The following is a 15,580-nucleotide window of genomic DNA, read 5'->3' on the forward strand; positions in this document are numbered from 1 at the left end:
AGCCAACCACCCCTCGACCTACCCAGGTAGAAGAGTTCCTAAATGCTGGAGCCCACAGCTCCTGGGAGCACATGCCTAAGAGCTGGGTGGCCATGCCACACTGGCTCCTGTCCAGCATTTTCAAGCTGTGCTGAAATACGGTTGAAAACGTTAAATATTCTCCCAATATTTTTGATACAAACAACCCCCACAGCTGCCAGAAGGACATTTCAGTCGCACAGGGGAAGGAAGGGCACACGGCCAGGAGATACTTTGACACAAGAGGTGTCCCACATTACAGTCCAGTCTTGAAGAGGGAAATAAATCACTAGCTATCATCACCTGCACTAACTTGACTGTGGAAAGCATCCTTTCTGTCCATCAAGGCAATGACAACCAAAAAAAAGACCTGCCCCACACAGCCACACCTCCTCCTGCTGCAGTGCTGCTGTTAGAGTAGGTAAGGACAAACTCCCTGATGCAGATTAGAGTGATGCAGGGAGGTTGGATCAGATGACTCAGTGTGGTCCACTGCAACCTTACCCACTCTGTGATTTTACAAACCACCAAGAAATACGCCATGACAACCAAGCCAACAGAACCAAAAGACCACTTCTGAAGTGGAACGCAAGTTTTGTACAGCAGATGGCTGACAAGGCAGCCATTTAAAAGGGGAGGAAGGGAAAAAAAAAAAAGCAGCCAACCCACCCCAGAAGGCAGAAGTGCTCTCTGCCATCCTCGGATCCATGTAAAAACACAGCATGAAGCTGAACACGTCCCGAAGCACCCGCTTCTGTCCCACTGAACTTTTGACCTGCTGGCGGTAGCTGAGCCCCTCCTGAGCCCATTGCCGGGTGATGCTGCTGCAGCAGAGATTTAAAAAGAGGAGCCCAGGCGCCTGCATCTGCCAGAGCCAGCCTGAGGGCCAGCTGTGCCCACCCCCTCCCCAAACAATGCCCAGAGTCCAGCCTGATGGATGTGCCTCTTTCTCCTTGGACACCCCTTCCCTGCACTCTCTGGGTATGCACAGGTCCAGCAAAAAGAAAATGAGAACATTTGCTCACCAGGTTTCTGCCATCCAGCTGCTGATGGCAGTCCCACATCTGGAAATCTGGAAGCCTGGAAGCTTCACTTTAATAAATAAGCAGAGGGTAAAGGGCTTGCATTTTAAGTGAAAAGGAAGGGAAAAATAAAAATAAAAAAAAAAAAAAAAAGAGCTCCATTCTGCCTCTCTAAACTATGAAAGGCCCCAAACTTCTCAAATACCCTCATCAAATCTGCTCAGCACAGGAGGGATAGGTCCAGATGGCCTATCATTACAGAGCTTTCCAGCTAGCTATGGAGAAACCCACCAGAAGGAAAAAAATATCAGGGGGGAAGGGGCAGGAGGGTATGGGGGAAAGAAAAAACAAAAAATACCCAGAGCTTTTTAAAAATGACCAGTAGAACACCACAAATTGGAAGATCAGGTTTTGTCTCATTTGAGGACTTCAGGGACGGTAGCAGTGAAACCTTAACCTGACCCACCTGCTGAAACTGGAGGGAGAGTGAGAGCAGGGAATATTTGTTTCAAGCAGAATTAAGGCTTGTTTAAAACTTCTGCCTTTTGTAAGGATATTGTAAGAGTTTAGCACCAAACTCCCCCCCTGGAGATACACTGGTATCAGAAAAACACAAGAACAGCACCACCAGCCAGAATTCAAGCTCAGAGGAGCTCACACCTCCTAGGAAGAAGAGAAAATCCAAAAAGAGACAGCTGCATCCAGTGTAAGACCATCCCTTAGAGATACTGGACAAACGTGAGCTGTGAAGCTCAAGGGGTTTGAGCACGAACATCCTCCAGCTGAAACCCTCTGAGCTCGATATCTCCATTTTTCCTTCTGCAATCAAGATTCACTCCAAGCACCCGTTTCACTCTGTGCCCAAATGGACTGGGGTAATCACCCCAGGGCTCCTCATGAGGGGCAGTAACTTTTGAGGGAAAAGGCATACTCCAACACATCGTTCAGCCCTAAGCACACCTCTCCACAATTACCAAAGCTAAAGCAAGAAAATATCATTCACACATGAGCAGATTCACTTTTTGATGGCTGGCTAGTTTTATTTCCCCCTAAAATGTGTTTTAAATCCTGCCATCTCCACAAACCCCTAGAAGAACAGCCACCTCCATTTTATTCAGACACCCCTGAAACCCAGGCATGTCTCAGAGGTAGCAGTGAGACCAGCCAGAAGGGGCACTGGTATTTTATTAGGTCCAAAACCGTGGAAGAAATCCTCTTTATGCAGCTAAATAAAGCACAAATTAAAAAAAAAACAAAACCACACAGAGCAATACTCTTAGAAAAAAAGTGTAACTCCCATCGCTGGCCATTGGTTTCAAAACATGAAATTGGCTTCAAAACATGAGCAAGCTCTTTGTGCAAAGATCTGTTCCCAGATATCCCCAAGCCAGCGGTGAGAGTGGAACAACTACACCAGGCGAGAGGTAAGGAGGTGGTGAATTTCAACGAACAGCAACTTTTGAAACGGCTTGTGCTGAGCGGCTCACACTGTGCCGGAGAAGGAGATTTACTTCACGTGCAGAGCTCTGACAGCCGCAGCCGTCCTCCGGCAGCATCCCGATTTTAAACGCAATTTCCAGCGACCCTCGGACAAACGCCATGCTTTAAACCCCATTTCTGCCAAGGGCTGCCGGCCATCCACGTGCACCGAGGGTTTTTTGGACGATGTTTTGGACGGTGTGCTGCTTTTGCTCTGCAACACCCCCAGCACCAACGCGCCCGCACTCCTCCTCCTCTCCTCCTCCCGGGCATCCCCCCCAAAAAAAGCAAGTTAATTTGTTCCGAGTGATGATGTTAACTCCCCCAGCCTCAGCGTGCTCCGGGAAGCAAAGGGGAGCCCACATTTACTTCATTTGTGAAGCAAGCCAGATGCTAATTGCCTCCAAAGGTGAAAGGCTAGTGCCTTGGCCCTTTTATCATTGTAAATTCAGGTTCCTTCAAGACTTTACGCTGCTGGGCCCGCAGAGCCTCCCCCTTTAATGGTTTGGCATCAATAGGAGGGGGAGGGGAGTTCTCTTTCGCAAGAAGTTGCATCATTGAGAGATCTTATCCCCTTTCAAGATTTCGTACCGCATAAGGGATTCCCCCTCTTCAGAAATCCACATCCTGCTCGAGGAGTTTTGCTCTTTAGGGCTTCGCGCATCCCATTGAACTTTTAAGCATCTTTGGAATTCGCATTCACGGGGCAATTACTGTCTTTAAAAAACACACGCCACCACGTTATTCACCCGGTTTATTGCCAACGCGCTGGCAAGAATAGCTTTTCACAGCAAGCACAAAAGATTTCCTACCAGGACACACTTTGTTTGTAACATTTGTAGCCGGCGCACAAAATATTTACGGGACATTAGCGGCGCAACGTGAAAATAAGAATTGAAATCAAGCAGGAAAAAAACAAAAACCAAACAAACTAAAACCCAAACAAGCCACACGAGAAAGTTACAAGGGAAAACGGGTCAGGAGGTACGAAAGCCGAGAGCGTTCCCTCGCTGGGGCACAGGGGCGGCGGTGAAGGCACCGTCGATGCCCCGGCGGCTCCGCGGAGCCGCACAATGAGCGGCGCGGTGCCCCGCGGAGCCCTCCGGCCTCGCCGGGATGCGCAAGAAAGGCTCGGCAGGACCCTCCGGCGGCACCGGCCAGGTGGGGACCCCCACCCGCAACAAAAGGAGCCGGCCCGGGCACAGCTGAGCGGGCCGGGCAAACCCCCCAAGAGCAGCGGCTGGTACCCCCGGGGGAGCTGGGGGGTCACCGGGCCGGGCCCGCCTCTCGCCGCCACCATTTTGGGCACGGGGGACCCACGGCGGGCTCCGTGCCGCGTCCGTCCCCCCGCCACCTTTGTGTGCGGACACCGGCCCGGCGGCGGAACAATGCGGCCCGGCGGGGCCGGCCCCGCTGCGCCCCCGCCGTGCGCCCCGCCGCCCGCCGAGCCGGGGGGCTCCTGCCCGCCGCCGCCCGGGACGGGCGCGCCCAAAGTTTGCGAGCGCGCCCGGGAGGGACGGGGAAGTTGCCGGGTCCGCCGCGAGCGGAGCGAACGCCCCGCGCCGCATCCCGGCGGAGTCCAGCGGCTCGCCGGGGGCCGGGGGTGCGCCCGGGCACATCGCGGGGCAGCGGGAGAGGCGTGAGGGACCCGCCGGGCAGCGGGGGCGCAGCGGGAGCGGCAGCACGGACACAGCCCGCGGGCTGTCCGGCGGGACGCGGCACGGCGCCCGCGGGGTTCTCACCTCGATCTCGAAGTCGGGCAAGCGGAAGGCGGTGCGGAAGAGCGAGCAAAAGTGCGCGATGGCCGGGACTTCCCACCAGGAGCGGAGCTCGTCCAGCGCCACCGCAGCCGCCGCCTCGGGGCCACCGGTGCCGGCTACGCTGCCGCCGCCGCCGCCGCCGCAGCCGCCGTCCTCCTCCGGGCACATCTCCCGCGGCCGCCGTCCGCCCGCTCGGTCGCTGCCTCCCTCACTCCGCGGGCGGCTGCGTGTGGTGGTGCCGCCGCCGCTCGGCGCTGCGGCCCCGCCCGCCCCCCGGCGCCACGCCGCTCAGCGGCCGCCCCCCGGCGGCCCCGCGCTGCCCCCTCGCTGCCGCCCGCGCACGGGGCGGCTCAGGGCCGGCGGGGGCGCTGCTGCTGCCGCTGCCCCCCCTACCGCGGGCGGCCGCCGCTGCGCGGGCCCATCCTCATCGCCCTCAGCGCCCTCCGCCTCCCCGCCCGCGCCCCGCGCAGGAGCGGCCGCGCCGCCGGGAACAGATGGGCGCGAGGGGGGCCGCGCGGGGCGGGGCGGGGCTCTGCGCGCGGGGGGGCGTGTCCCGGAGGAGGGAGCACCAATGGGAAGGCGCAATCGGGCAGGAGGCGGGGCGGAGCGGGCCCGGCGGGGCGGGGACAAAAGGCGTGAGGGCGGGGCGGCGCGCGGCCGTGCACGAGGAGGGGGCGGGGCCCGCGCTCATCACAACAACAGGCCCCCGGCGCCCGCCCGGCCGCGCCCACTGGGGGCGGGGCTAGAGCGGTGGGCGGGGCGCTCCCACACGCGACAGCTCCGCCGGTCCCGGTCCCGGTCCCGGTCCCGGTCCCGGTGCCTTGGCTGGCACCGGGAGCTGCCGGGGATGGCTCCTGGTGCAGCGAACCCCTGGGAATCCCACAGGGTTTCTGCTCCCACTTCGTGCTTCTGAGTGAGAGAGCCCAAGCGGCGCTTCTTGTTGTCCGCATGCGGCTGCCACGAGGAGCCGGACGCGCTCCGGTGCCCAGGGACAGCTCTGCGTATCCCCCACACTCCCGGTGCCCCCGTTCCTCCCGGCTCGGAAATGAAGAGCAACGCTGCCCTGTTTTGAATTGTATTCCGGAAAAACGTTCAGCGACAAACAGGGATTAATTACCTGCTTGTGGAGCTGCGTTAATGGGACGGAGTTCCAGTGGAACACGGAGCAGCTGTGACCTCGTGTGCTGTCACTGCAGCACCTGACAAGCTCTCTGTGGCCACCGCAGTCCAGCTTCAAAACAGCTGCCAAGGATCACTGTGCCCAGCTCTGCCTCAGCTTAGGCTTAGCTCCAGTGACACCAGGGTGAAATTGGAGTTCAACCACAGCAGAGTTAGGCTGTGGCTGAGGGCAACTCCTTCAGAACCACACTAATCCCACAGCCTGGTCTCAACTAGCGTGGAGGCAAGAAGCAGTGAAATGCCCGAGTTGCAGTGGGAGGGGGATATCCCCTTCCAGGAGCAGCCTGAAGCTCCAAGGGTTCAGGCTGCAGATTCAGGTTTACCCATTGCAGGTTCCCTGCTCTGTCTCTGACTTGGAGGGAAAGGCTGGTGGCATCACTCAGTGCCATCCTAACACCTGCTGACATAAAGCAGTCTGATTTCAGCATGCACTTCTGAGATCTCCAGGGTTTCCTCTCCCTTTTTCCACTCAAAATGACCATATCAATGGAGAGTAAGGTGAAGGTATAAGCTCTGTGCTGTGTCTCAGGCCACTGCCTAACAGCCCGACCAGGGAAAACTGGCTGAGGATGGGAACAAGCTGGTTTAGAAAAGAAACAAATCAAGGAGCAGCAGCGTGGCTCAGCAAGAATGAACAAGCTCTAATTTCATTGCCCTTTTTCCTATTGCAGGATCAAGGGATACCCAGTGAAATTGGAAGGAAGCGAATTTAAAATGGTGCAAGGAAATATTTGTACCATGTGTAATTAACACATGGCATTTGTTACCATGAGGTTTCATTGAGGCCAGGAGATTAGCAGGATTCAGAAAAGGATTAGACATTTATATGGATACCAAGAACATTCATGGTCACATTAGACAGGATATAAATAAATTTTAGAAGGGATATAAACTGTCAGGCTTCAAGGCACAATATAACCACTAACTGATGGAGAGGGATTAGGGAAAAACTTCCCTTGTGGGCGGGTTATTCTATAATTGTCCACTATGGGGTTTCTTGCACCTTTCTTTGAAGTATCAGAGGGCAGCAACTGTTGGAGTGAGAAGACTGGATTAGGAAGGCTACCAGGCTCATCTGGTGTGGCAACTGCTGTGCTCTTTGGGGGTCTGGGAGGGTCACTTGAGAAACGGCATGGCTGAGAGGATGGCACAGGAGGTGTCATCAGACACCTGATTTTTCTTCAAACACAGACCTTGCTTTCCTTCACTGTAAATTGCACACAGAAAATGGATTTCCTATGCCTTCCTCACCAAGGTTTTGGCCAAAATGTACTCTATTTTTTAAGTGCTTTATTAGTTATCGTCCTAAGTTCAGCCTTTGCATCTGTTTTCCCTAAAAGCTTTTGACTTGGTTCATTTATTGTTTGAAGGAGACCAACATGCTATACTGAAACCCTGCCTGTGTTTCAAGGCACAATGACTGCAAGACTTGGTCTTGAGCAAGACAGAATCTGATCTCTTGTGTATTGTGTCTGCCTGCACTGGATTGAGCCAGCTGCAGCTCCCTGCAGTAACTGTGAGAGGAGAGGGCAGGCCAGCTCAGGGCACTCTGTCAGCATGCAGGATCACTATAAAACACCAGCAGGTCTGTGTGAAAGATCCAGGGGTGACAATTCCTCAGGCACAGTTTCCTCTGGGCTAGTTACAGAATTCTACACTATTACCTAATGCCCAGTTCTTCCATGGAGCTAACTTTTGGTGCCCTGGCCATGTAAGGGGAGTTTATGTTGCATTTCTGTCTTGCTCGGTGCTGACATTCCTCCCTGAATTCCTGCCATGTCCAGCTGTGGCTTATCTTACTGCTGCATCTTTGCTTGTTCTTGACACTGGGTCAAACAGCTTTGTAGTATCCCCACTCTCTACCCTGCTAGGAGCTTTGTGAACTTTAAATGAAGACTCTTAATTCTCTCTTTTTGTCAGAAGAGCTACGGTACCAATTTTGCCTAATGTTTTTTTGAATTAATTTGGCTCCCTCTATCGTCACCATTATTTCTGTTGGACTGTGTTTTCTCTTGTATTGTTCTTTTTATTCCAGGATGCTAGGGGCTGCCCACAATCACTTCAGGTTGTTTCCTTTTTCTAGATTCTTCAACTATTCTTAAAAGACTTCTTTAAACTTCTTGTTCAAGCACAAAAAGCTCTGCTCTCCCTCTGCTATTCAACAGGAGGCAGAGCCTTGGTGAATACACTATGGCATTTCCTCTTCTTTGATCCATGTGCTCCTTCTCTTCCAAGCCACCTTTGGTTGTGAGTTTCCTGTCCATAACTAACAAAACCAAAGCCTGCTCTGGCCAGTGTCCTTTCCAAGTACGCTATATTCTTCCTCTGATCTTTATTTTTCTTTTTTTTTTTTTTTTTTGCCTAGGCTGCTGGTAAGGCTTCCCCTACCACTGATTTTTTAGCTCAATACCCAGTCTTGGCTGTTCACTACCTTCCATACTTACCCTCCTTCCCTGTCTTCTGTGCTTTTTCTCATCTTTTCTTCCCAAACTGGCTGAAGGTTGAGTCCTTGTACCATGTAGAGCCACACTGAGGCTGATGGACCAAATCAAAGCCTCTCATTTTCATTGTTCCAGGTCATCTCTGGATTTGTGAGCTCACTTTCTGGAGGGAAAAAACAAATACCAAATTCAAAGTGCCAAAAGCAAATTTACAAAAAGATTGTAGAGTTGCAGGGACTGCATGTCCCCATTCCTGTATGACAAATCATTTAATCTAGAAACAAAAAATAAGGGAGGAGTGTTTTCCACTTTCTCCAGAAACACTGATCTAAAGCTTAAATGTAATGCTAGGTTGATGACAGGTAGATCTCTTGTAGCCTGCCTCTGAGAGATAATGGATTTCTGACAGGCACAGGTCAGTTCCTCACCAGCTGAAGTGATATTATCATTAATAAAGATCTCTTTTGAAAGAACTCTTAACTTCCTTGCATTTCCACCACCTGGCTTTAAACTAAAGCCCAGTGGACTATGTTCCTATAAACTAGGTTCAGGAGGAACTGCAGTCTTCCCTTGTAAGGAATCAAAAGGAAGGAAAACTTGCAGAAAAGACCCACCAAACCTCAGATTCTGTTCTTACTGGCAACACATTCTCAGAAGGACTTGGCTCTGGGAAGGTCAAGTTTTCCTAATTCAGGGGAAAATTATTTAACAATAGATAAAGCCTAAAATTTCTGCTCCTTCAAAACAGAACTTTTGCATTTCTGGCTGTGAAGAGCTTCATCTTCCTTTTCTAGCCTGTCTGAATTTTACTGCTTCCTTCTTGTGTTGTCCTCCCTCAACAATCTAACACCATCAACTCTCACTGCCTTTGCTTCTTTTTGCTGAATTATGAAGTAGAAGACAGATGTGATTTAGCCACCTACTTTCACCCCAAGCTACTTCTACCTTCTAGGATTCTTCATATTTTGATCCATCTTCAAGTCCCTTGTTCCCTTTTCAATGCCTCCTGAGCAAAGAGGTTTTAGTTTACATAGCAGAGTGGAAAAGTGTTCCTGAGCAGGGCAGAGGCTGCAGCATTTAGCACTGGGAGGTCTGGATCTGCTTTTCCTCAATCAAGGAAACTGAGGCACACACAGTGAAAATGAAGGCACAGATTTTTCTGGGTAGTGGTAGAGCTGGAGTCACGGAGGCAGCCAGAGGGATCACAGAAGAGATGTGGAAGCAGATGAGAATTTTTAACTAAACCAGGAGAGTCAAGAGAAAAAAAAGCTATGTTGCATAATTTTGATAATTACTTCTTTTGAGCCACTAGTTATGATTTCCTAAGAAGCAGGGAAAGCAGTGGCACACAGGGGGCTGACATAAGAGGCATGAAAGCCAAGAGGAGTGGTTGAAAGAGAGCAAAACAGATTTGAAATAGAGGACAGTCAAGAGACTGTGTAGGATGAGAGAGACACAAGGGATGAGAGAAACGGGTAAATACTCTGAGAGAGGGAAGTAAATACTAATACTAATTAGCAAGGAGTAAGGAAAAGTCTGTAGTCACAAACACTTGAGGAGTGGAAGAAGCTGGAATGCTGTGAGGGGGAGAGAGAGAAAAAAAAAAGAGTGGGGAATGTCTGAGAGATGGCAGTCAGGGAGGGATAAGCTGAATAAACCAAGAAATGCACAGTGAAGGCAAGGTCTGCTGGTGAGTGGGATGCTGCAGGGCTGCATGAGAAGGTGAGATGAGGAAGGTAGAAAATGTGCAGTCTCAACAGCCTAACAATATGAAGTTTTAAGTTATCAAGAGAAAAGATGAGGGAGTCAATAAAAAGGAGAGCCAGTTGTTCAGGCAAAGAATAGAAAAGAGATGGGTGGGCACAGACAACAGCTGTGAAATGGAGGCACGAGAGAGAACAGGGACAGTGCTGGAAAGCGTGGGAGACAGGAATTGGAAACAGAAGTAGAGCAAGAGAAAAGTGCCATTCCCACTGCTTTTGGCATTGTGGTGCAGTGAACCAGCTTGCACAGGTCTGTTGCTGAGGTTGGATATGTGGTACCAATACACTTCAGCTACCACCAACAGGGCTGCAGCTTTAGCTGGGGCACAAACACTTCTCTCCAGCTTTGAGTCACCAGAAGGGTTTCCATGATTCCTGCAGCCTGCATCCTGAGCAGTGTGGGTTTGAGGTTCTGCTGAAGAACCTGCTGCTTGGCTGGAATGCACTCTCCAGCTCCTCAGGTGCAGACCCAGCTGTATGCCACGGACACGTCTGAAAGATCTGCTTCTTTTGTCTTCTGGATGTACACATTCCATTTGTCCAGTGTGAAAGCAGCCACTCGGAGAACCTGACCTAGCATCTGAGAATCTGATGGATTCTCTTTGCAGCACCCCAGATATTTACTCCACAACACTATTTTCAGCTGAACAAACCACTGGAAAGGAGAAGTAATTTCACATTACTGAAGTGGAGCCACACTTTCCATGAAGCAAAGCAGCAGTTGCACACATCACCATTGGTTTAGGCAGAAAATTAGCAACATTGGGCCTCTTTAGCTTGCATGGACTCTCTTCCTTGAAAAGCATCACCCTGCTGGGAATTTGGCTAGCACTGATGTGGCAAAGCACCCTCCATCACAGCTCCTCTCCTGTGTGCTTTACTGAACTACGTATCAAACCAACAGATCTAAGCCTTAGGTCTCAACAGATTTTCTGCTCCTAACCCATTGGGGCTGAAAACCACAGGTTGTAACTTGATGTTTTGTCCCCTAGAGAGCAATCAGCAGGCGAATGAGAATTTGTGGCAATGGATTTGAAGGCAGGGAATGTGGATCTTTCCCCAAAGAGCAGCAGAGAGAGGGGCCTGCTGCTGTGTGGGGGTTTGTTTGTGGTCATCCATGCTCACAGCTGCTGCTGGGTACATCTGGCAGGGACATGAGTCAGACACAGGCTGCCTTGAACAGCCACAGAACAAGATGGGGAGCCAGGGATCTGCCCTGGAAACCTCATTGGGAAGCAGAGTGGAGACACAAACCCCTGCACTTCTGTGCCTCCCCAGATCTGCTGTCCCTGCTCCTGCTGTCCACAGCTACTCCACAGGCAGGAGCAGTATTTGGGCATAAACAAGGAGATGTTTAATTGTTTCCAGAGCAGCAGTGCTGATATGTGTGCTCCAGGACTGGCTCCTGCAGCCTGCCATGAACAGCAGTGAGGGCTCACTGGGACTCACCCACAGCCTGAGCTCCTCTGGCTCAGGTGCAGCACTCTGTGCTGAGGGGTGAAGCACTCCCAGGCAGAGAGAACAGCCCCAGACAAATGCAGAGGATGCTGCACAGCAGGGCAGTGCTGCATGCACAGCACCATCCTCATCAGTCACTCCAGCAGAGATACATGATGTTCCTAGAGGGGAGTTAAAATTCCATTTTGCTTACAAGCCACGACAACTCAGGTCTCTGTTCCTTTCTAGATGGGGATTGGTGGTGTGTGAGCAGAGCTGGCAGAGTGGCTGGAAGTCTCGTTGTGGTAACCAGGTCTTGTAGCCTGGGCCTGAGGAGGTGATGTGAGGGAAAGCTGTATTTCTGGTGTAAAGCTGCTGATCTCACATGCTGTGAGAAGAGCTGAGCACCTCCTGCACAGAGCAAAGGGGCTCCTGCTCAGTGCTGGTGCCAGTGCTGTGCTCCCACCGAGGTTTCTGGGCCAGATGCAGTGTTGGTGTAAACCACTGAGCCCACACAGGTTAGAATTGTGTGCACACCAATTCCTGCAGCTGTGGTGGGGTTGGAAAGGCAAAGCCTGTGGTGGTTTCAACCTTTCCAAAGCTTCATTTGACACCCACCTGCCAGTTGCTTTTCCTGCTGTGCTGCTTCTGTGGGGAATGCAGCTCTCCAGTGCTAACTTCTTGTGACTTCAGCAGCATCCATTTCCAACATCACCAATACCTCCACACTTTGCTGCTGCATTTGGCTAGAGGGACATTCAAATCCCATTCCTTCCACAGCAGTCAGCAGAAATTGAAAGTGATTGATCTCTAAATCTTGCTAAGGATGGGATACCAAGATGTGCTGGTGCACAGGTCTAGAAATAAGGCAGAGCCTCACAGAGGGCTGAGCAGCCATCCAAACATTAGCAGGACTGAGTCATGGTCCCAGCTCTTTCACTGAATTGCTCTGTGACTGTGAGTAAATAAATTCAGGTATATTTTCCTCATCTATGAAATGGGAATGGTCATATTTAGATACCTCAGGGAAGTTGTGAGACTTAATTAGTTAATGCTAGTGCCTTGTCAGTTCTCATTACCATGGTATCCGTGTTTATTGCTGTGAAATTGTAAAATGCTACTTACATGCTAAACATTATTATTCTACATGAGGTGGAGTGACTTAATCCAGTTTCTCTGTAAATACCAAGGGCAGGGAGTTGACATTCCCAGTATTGGCTTTAGTGCAAGGTCTGCCTTACTTGTAGAAAAATCTCCCTGACATATAACAAAAATTATTTATTTCCAGATTCCTAATGTAGTTGCTCTTGAAACAGTTAAGCTGCACTATTACTGGTTTACCTAATTTGGTATGTGTAAATAAATTCACCTGGGATAAACATAATTTAAACTGGTTTAGACACAATGTTGGTTCCAGTGTCAGGGAAACAGAACAAGGTCCATGAAAGACTTTCAAAACCTGTCAAGTCACTTGGAGGAAAGTGACTGTAGCAGCTGGAAATGGGGGATGGCTGGCAGATTTATGGGCTGAAGGGATTTTGGGTGCCCAGCCTCAAAATAAAAGAGTTAGTGATTAATCCAGTGAGTCATCTCCAGACCTTTCCCAAGCAGTCCTGCTTGTAACTGGGGAGTTTTGAGATACTCAGCTTTTTCTGTCATGGGTTAAGAGAGCCTGAATGCCCACAGGAGCACAGTCTTGAACCTAGGGGCTGTTAGAAAAGACCTGAGATGCTGAAAGTGGGATGGGGGCTGCCTGCACCCCTTCTCACCCCAGCCTCTCCAGCAACTGGAGGCAGGGGCTGCTCCTCCCACTGCATTTCCACGGGGGCTGGGAAATGGCTTTACACTTGGCAGGTATCACCTTCATCCTCCAAGTCACCAGAAGGACACCCCTGTACCTCAGCCTGATACTCAGCTCAGAAAACCAGCTCAGTGCCTCCCCAGGGCTGGGTGCAGCCACACAGTGACAGTGGCTGCTCAGCTCTGTCACCAGCCCAGTTTAAACCAGCAGTGCAGAAGTGGAAAGAAGAGACCTGCTTGCACTGTTAGTGACCCTGTCATCCACTGACTCCTCCACTTTCAGCAGCTCTCACCCAACACCTGAGGCTCAGCTCCAGAGGTTCCCATGTGAGCAGGATATCACTACAGTTAGGCAGGAAGGATGCTGCAGGCTCCTGAACAGAGATCTGATAAACACATCACAGGGTTGGCCAGAAGAACCTCTAGGTTCCTGTTCCCAGCTCCCCAGAGAGCTCTGCCAGTGCACTTCTGCTTTTCCCTGAGTTCAAGATGGGGATCCTGCTGCAAACCACCTGCCTGTGGTGGAACGGCTGTGCCTGTGGAAGCACTGGCTTGTTTCAAACCCGTGACCCAGTGAAAATACAAGTAAACAGGCAATGGAGAAAGGAGAAATTGGCAAGAGAAGGGCCAGCTGATTTATTCCTTCTTCTGCACTTCACAGCTTTCAAGGTGTGGGTTTCCTGGTTCACCCTCATGCCTAAGCCTCATTTTCCTGCTGGGAGGAGAGGGATGAATGCCAGCAGCTCTGTCTGTGTGCCCCATTCCCCAGGATACTGCCTGCCCTGCTAGACCATGGCACCAGAAACACCCAGCCACTCCAAGTTAATCACCCAGATCAACAATCCCATTTGCAAAGTCCTCAGCACCCAACCATGCTGCAGCTATCTGAGTGGCCACCTCTGCCTTGCCTGCTCCCAGCAGTGCAGGAAAAACGGGGTGACTCTGCTGGCAGCTGGGTGATCCTACTGCATGCTCTCCTGAGGGCAGAATCTGCCCCCAAGCCCCAAAATGTGGCAGGAAGGCTTTGATTGATACATCCAGACAGAGCCCCACAGGGAACAGCCATATGGAAATAAAACCTATTATGCTTTATAATTAGAGAGGGGAAAAAGCTTAGGGTTAAAATATGAAGTGGCCAAGCTATTAACCTTCTCATTTAGAATGAATGGTCACTAAATTACAGGGCACATCCCCTCCCTCCCACAAAGAATGGCCTTATGAGGAGTAGCTAAGGGTATTCAGTCTGGAGAAAAGGAGCCTCAGTGAGGACCTTATCACCCTCCACAACTACCAGAAAGGAAGCTGTAGCAAGGTGAGTGTTGGTCTCTTTTCCCAGGTAACAAATGATATAACAACAGGAAATGGCCTCAAGTTGTTCCTCAAGAGGTTCAGATTGGATATTAGGAAAAATTTCTTCACCAAAAGGGCTCTCAAACACTGGAACAGGCTGCCCAGGGAAGTGGCTGTGTCACCAGCACTGGAGATATTTAAGACATGTAGACGTGGCACTGGGGACATGGTTTGGCAGTGCTGGGTAATGCTTGGGCTTGATGACCATAAAGGTCTTTTCCATCCTAAATGATACTGGTCTGTTATATGAAGCAATAAAACATAATTCATCCTGTCCTGAAAATATGATCAAATCCTGGCAGTGAGCCACAGCTGAGCCTGAGGGGGCTAAGGAACTCCAATCAGAGAGCCAGCACATCAGGCAAACAGCAAATCCTCCCACCACCTCTTGTCACCACAAACACCCAGCTAGTGTTTGTGCTCCTACCAGTGACACAAAATGTGCAACCTTACCTAGATTCCATGGGGGGAGAGCTCAATTTCCACAGGGAAAATGTGCATTTGGGGAGGGAAGGGGATGGAGTTTTCAGGGATCCCATCTTCTCAGAAGCAATGTTGTACATAGATTTTAGCCAGTCCTGGTGGTTAAAATCTCCTTGGTAGTGTTTGGGCACAGAGGCATGTGGTAGAGAAGTGCTCTCTCACCCACCTCGGGTGGGAGACCTATGGTGCAGGATTTATCAGTTCCCTTTCTAATTCAGAGTTTCTGAACAGCCATCACAACTCCACCCTCATCTTTCCAAAGCAAATACTTTGTTCAGCTGTTTTTCCTGTTAACCCATGAGAGAGGGTTACCATTTGTCTAAAGCAGCATCATAGAAATCCAGTTGAAAGCAAAAATTCATTGAGCAAAACATTCAGATACCATTACAACAGTGATATTAATTATAAACCAACCAGACAACCAAAATGCCCCTGCAGCCTTTCCAACCCCAACTTTGAAGACCATTCTGGGGAAGATTAACAAACAGAAAGAAAAGCAAAGACGACTTGAAATAAAAGAGAAACCAGCCAAACTAATTCCTTTGATCCAGCTGAGGAAAAAAAATACAGGAGGGAAAGAGCTAGCAAAAATAGTATCCTTTGGGGTTTTTTTAGTGCTGTTAGTATCAGTGATCATTCTGCCTCAAAATCCCAGTTCTCACAGGGTGTCCTTCATGCCAGCCTCCACAGTTCCAAATTTCCTCCCACCTGGGGGTGGGGACACAGAGGAAGGCAGAATTCTGCAGGGTCAGAGTCAAGAAGTATTTTAGGTACTCCCCATCCTTTTCCTGCTGTTGGCTGTGCTGTTTGTTTGCAACAGAGGGGGAAGCACAGAGGCAGATTTGTTT

At 50.6% G+C, this 15,580-nt stretch overlaps 1 protein-coding gene across 2 annotated transcripts in view; it reads right to left on the reverse strand.

Moving 5' to 3' along the window:
- CECR2 (CECR2 histone acetyl-lysine reader) overlaps positions 1-15,580 on the reverse strand; it is a 146,462-nt gene that overhangs the window by 88,501 nt on the left and 42,381 nt on the right. For both annotated transcript variants that reach the window (XM_071422185.1, XM_071422184.1), the window contains one exon: positions 4,262-8,062. In XM_071422185.1, the coding sequence (XP_071278286.1) occupies positions 4,262-4,447 (186 nt within the window). In that variant the 5' untranslated portion in view covers positions 4,448-8,062. The remainder of the gene's footprint in view (positions 1-4,261; positions 8,063-15,580) is intronic.

This window comes from Agelaius tricolor, unplaced genomic scaffold (genome assembly GCF_023055355.1).
Source record: "Agelaius tricolor isolate 1412-34295 unplaced genomic scaffold, bAgeTri1.0.p SCAF_3, whole genome shotgun sequence".
Taxonomy (NCBI): domain Eukaryota; kingdom Metazoa; phylum Chordata; class Aves; order Passeriformes; family Icteridae; genus Agelaius; species Agelaius tricolor.